This window comes from Bolinopsis microptera, unplaced genomic scaffold (assembly GCF_026151205.1).
Source record: "Bolinopsis microptera isolate Bmic1 unplaced genomic scaffold, MBARI_Bmic_1.0 sca63, whole genome shotgun sequence".
NCBI lineage: Eukaryota > Metazoa > Ctenophora > Tentaculata > Lobata > Bolinopsidae > Bolinopsis > Bolinopsis microptera.
Window position 1 is genome coordinate 2,843 of NW_026971835.1, and position 4,828 is coordinate 7,670.

Here is a 4,828-nt window from a genome sequence, read left to right on the forward strand (position 1 = left end):
TAACGTATCAAGTTCTTATTTTTTGAGTTCGAGACTGTGCTAATGTGCTCATTGAATGGTGCCGAAGTCTCAGTTCATGTCTGCTTTTGGTTTAATAATATATCCTCCAGCTCTTTTGTCTGTAGTCTGCATCTTATCCGATTGTGTGCTTACCATTACCAATGGTGACCGGATTCGCGAAACTTTATCACTTTTGCAGGGAGTCCTACATTTCATGATTATTATATTACATCACTACGTAACTTACACTTCATGAAAATGTTCTCTAAATTATCAGCTGCTATAAATTATCAGCTGCTTTTGGTCCCATGGAAAAAAAGTTATTTCTAGCCGGTCAGAGGTCACTGGTCAGCGCTTGTGTGTACTTGTATTGTCAAATAACGGAGTAGTTCGCTGTTTATTAGTCTCATAATTGAAATACTGATATCTGGATAATATCCGGTTGGAAGAGACAAGGACAAATGAAACAAGGAAGTTAGGAGTAAGGGCAAATTTTCGGCGTCAACGCCATCTTCAGGCTCAAATTATTTGTTATATAGTAGTGTTAAAAGTATTAAAATTAAAATTTATTTAATACTTTCAACACTACTATATAACAAATAATTTGAGCCTGAAGATTAAAATTAAAATTTATTTAATACTTTCATATTATCCAGATATCTGTACTTGTATTGTGTGAGCGATTTCCAATATATGTCCTAGGGATCATTTAGAAGAGTTGTCGGCCGGAATTTTGATATTGGCCTCTAAAAAGTGTTTATTCGATTTTGAAAATCTTGGACTTGCAATAATTGTCAAAAATCGCGCAATACAATTACACATAATTATAAAGAGTTACTTACTTAGGATACTCAAATTAACCATTATACAATGACTGTTGCCGTTGAGTACTGCTCTTGCCGAGACTTGGAATGGTGGCCTTGATTCCGTGTCTTGATGGATCCCCAGGTCATTTGGGCAGCGTTGGTGTGATTTTCCACTTATGGAATATGCATCGACTTTGATTTTAGTGCTTTGAACCGCTGCCAATAGTCAAGATGTTGAGAACCATGAGGTGAAGTTAGTTGTGGTGCTAGGAGAACACTGAACACTGAATTTCATTTAAGTTAATCCATAATATTCCTCAGTCAATCAGAGTTTTGGTTGAATTTGTTTGATCTCTAGTGTCACTGAATTATAATAAATAATTGTTCTAATGGCATAGCAGTACAAATCCCCTCTTGAAATTCTTGAATTTTACTACTACTACTACTACTACATGTTATTATATCTATCAATTTAAAAGTTTCTCTAAATAAAATAACTGAAATTAAAACTTGTAATCAATACTCCATTAGCAATGTGAATCAGAAGGAAGGTTCCACATAGTCCACAATGGCTACCATTGACAGCTCCGCGCCTATCCGTAAGGTGGTGCGGGTCCAGTTTGGTATTCTCAGTCCAGATGAAATCGTAAGTGCTCTTTTTAATTAGTTAGACATCTGCTTTCTACAGGCAAAAGTTAAATTTTAATCGTTATTTTAATCATTATCAAGATAAAGTGATGTTATAATAGTTGATCAAATCTTAATTTTTGATACAATTAGTAATAGAATATTCCAACGTTGTACTGTCTAACTCCTCATTTAACCAAACCCAGAATCTGATCGTATTTTCTAACAATATACAGAGATAAGAAGATAGCAGAGTTAGAGTTTCATTCCGATTTATAAATTTGAAGACGTGTAATTGTGCTAATTTCAGCGTCAAATGTCCGTGACTCCGGGCGGTATTAGGTATCCTGAGACTATGGAGAATGGAAGACCTAAATTGTTTGGCCTTATGGACCCTCGTCAAGGTATGATTCACTTAGTTGATCAATTTAACAAGTTTCTCACTTGTATGTTTTAAAAGGAGTTCACAAATTCTTTTGTTTAATCCACACCGAATTTATTATTATATTACTTTAATTACTACTACTTACTGAAAAGATCTCCTCGTAGTCGCTGGAGTGGCCTGCACCACACAGTAACTCCTCTTTCCGATGTATGAGACCTCTACAGTCTACAACGTACCTGTTTGTTGCCTTAATTATAGTATAGTATGATTCCAATGTTTGTACTTTACATTTTTACTCCCCAGGTGCGGTTGATCGTTCAACAATCTGCAAAACATGTGCTGGAAACTTCCACGACTGTCCAGGTCACTTTGCGCACATCGAGTTGGCAAAACCTGTCTTTCACATTGGTTTTATGAGTAAGACAGTGAGGGTCTTACGGTGTGTTTGTTTCTTTTGCAGTAAACTTCTTGTCAGTCCCGTAAGTTGACTCTTGTTATAGAATTTATTGTTTAACTCATGTATTGGTTGAATATTAATGTTGAGGTGTTATTGAACAACTCATAATGTGGATGTTGTTTTCACAAAATTGTCCTTTAACTTGCAAAACTTCAGGTAACATTTAAATTAATCCGTCCAAATAATTCAGGAAGATCCTAAGATGAAGGAGATCTTGGTTAGATCAATTGGACAGCCCAAGAAACGGCTCTCCCATGTCTACGATTTGTGCAGATTGCGCAGAATCTGCGAGGGTGGCGACACTATGGATAAGAAGTTTGCTGGAGATGATAACAACGAAGAAGAAGAAACGGTACGTGATTTTTGGAACTAACTCAATTTACGTAGTTTTTGGACGGATAGGATCATGTAAAGTGCATATCATTGATCGACATATCGGTACACGTACTCTTGTTCGATATGTACCCCAGTTCGATATATATTGAAGTTCGACAAACCCTAAAGTTTTACTGTCATTTCCAATACCCAACTAGACTATAAAAATAGTTTTTCAACATATTTCTGTACAGTTTGAGCTTTGTATCAAGTGATAAACTCTTACTCTTACTCTAATGTAAATTCGCTGGTCGCACTTGCCAGCACTATAATGATAGGTTGAACTTGTGACAAAAGGTGGCAATTCTCCTGTAAAGAAAGCCGCTCTTTCAAGAGGGTCTACAGCAAAATGATATTATGATTCCTCATATTTGGAGACATTTTGGAGACATTGTCTCCATGGGAATTTCATGGGAATTGGAGGGGAATTAGAGGGGAATTACGTATTATTGATATTTAAGCACCTAAATTAGCTGTATATGGCTTAACTGAGTTCTGGTCTATCCCTCAAACAAACTAAGACCTTTCACATGCGAAAAGAAGACAAAAAAGGGGGGTGGCGAACCATATTTGCCAAAAAAAATGTCAAAATTTTGTTTTCCATATTTCGCCCTAAAACGTCTCCAATGAGTTTGGTTGGCACCCTGGTTGATCTGGAAGTACGTTACCAGTTATTTGGGGCCTTCAGGGGGGAAAATGGGCCGAAAAATGGGCCGAAAAGGGGCATTTTCGGGTGTTTTCAAATTTGAGATTTCAAAGCCAGATTTTCGGCTTTAGTTGGCTGGGACATGCCCAAATTGGTGTGGGTGAGTTGCATAGAGGTAGTACAAGTGTGATCCGTTGCAGAAATCCGGGTTCCCAAGATTCAAAATGACTTGAAAAGATTTTGTAAAAAAATTGGAGACATTTTGGAATCCATGGGAATTTTTTGGAGACATCCATATTTCGCCCTAAAACGTCTCCAATGAGTTTGGTTGGCACCCTGGTTGATCTGGAAGTACTTTACCAGTTATTTGGGGCCTTCAGGGGGAAAATGGGCCGAAAAATGGGCCGAAAAGGGGCATTTTCGGGTGTTTTCAAATTTGAGATTTCAAAGCCAGATTTTCGGCTTTAGTTGGCTGGGACATGCCCAAATTGGTGTGGGTGAGTTGCATAGAGGTAGTACAAGTGTGATCCGTTGCAGAAATCCGGGTTCCCAAGATTCAAAATGACTTGAAAAGATTTTGTGAAAAATTGGAGACATTTTGGAATCCATGGGAATTTTTTGGAGACATCCATATTTCGCCCTAAAACGTCTCCAATGAGTTTGGTTGGCACCCTGGTTGATCTGGAAGTACGTTACCAGTTATTTGGGGCCTTCAGGGGGGAAAATGGGCCGAAAAATGGGCCGAAAAGGGGCATTTTCGGGTGTTTTCAAATTTGAGATTTCAAAGCCAGATTTTCGGCTTTAGTTGGGCTGGGACATGCCCAAATTGGGGTGGGGGGAGTTGCCCCTAGAGGTATACAAGTTTGGGCCGGTTGGGAGAAATCCGGCCGGGCCCCCCAAAATTCAAAAAAGACCCTTTAAAAAATTTTTTGAAAAAAAATTTGGGGACATTTTTTGGGAAACCATGGGGAATTTTTTTTTTGACATCCATTTTCGCCCTAAAACGTCCCAATGAGTTTGGTTTTTCACCCTGGTTTTATCTGGGAAATACTTTAATTTCCCGTTAAAAGTGGGGGCCTTCAGGGGGGAAAAAAAGGGCCCGGGGGAAAAAAGGGCCGAAAAAAAGGGGGATTTTTTGGGGTTTTTTTTCAAAAGGTTTAGATTTCAAAGCCAGATTTTCGGGGTTTAGTTTTGGGGGGTGGGACATCCCAAAATTGGGGTGGGTTAATTTTCATAAGGTAGTAAAAAAAATTTTTTATCCCGTTTGCCCAAAAACCCCCGGGTTTTTCCCAAAATTCAAAAAAGACTTGGGAAAAAATTTTTGGTGAAAAATTTTGGGGGAAAAATTTGGAATCCAAAGGGAATTTTTTTTTGGGGGCCCTTCCCCAAAATTTTGCCCCCTTTAACAAAGTCCCCCCCCAATGATTTTTTGGGTTGGGGAAAACCCCCGGGTTTTACCCGGAAAGTATTTAAACCCCGTTTTTGGGGCCCCTTCAGGGGGGAAAAAAAGGGCCCCCAAAAAAAAGGGCCCA

General features: G+C 38.5%; 1 protein-coding gene across 1 annotated transcript; it reads left to right on the plus strand.

Moving 5' to 3' along the window:
• Positions 1–577: 577 nt before the first annotated feature.
• Positions 578–2,627, plus strand: LOC134825762 (DNA-directed RNA polymerase II subunit RPB1-like; the record flags this gene model as incomplete). Its single annotated transcript, XM_063837968.1, has 5 exons — positions 578–610; positions 1,339–1,452; positions 1,744–1,837; positions 2,122–2,297; positions 2,466–2,627. Coding segments are annotated over exons 2-5 (510 nt in total), but the record flags the coding sequence as incomplete, so codon positions are not given.
• Between the last annotated feature and the right edge of the window lie 2,201 nt (positions 2,628–4,828).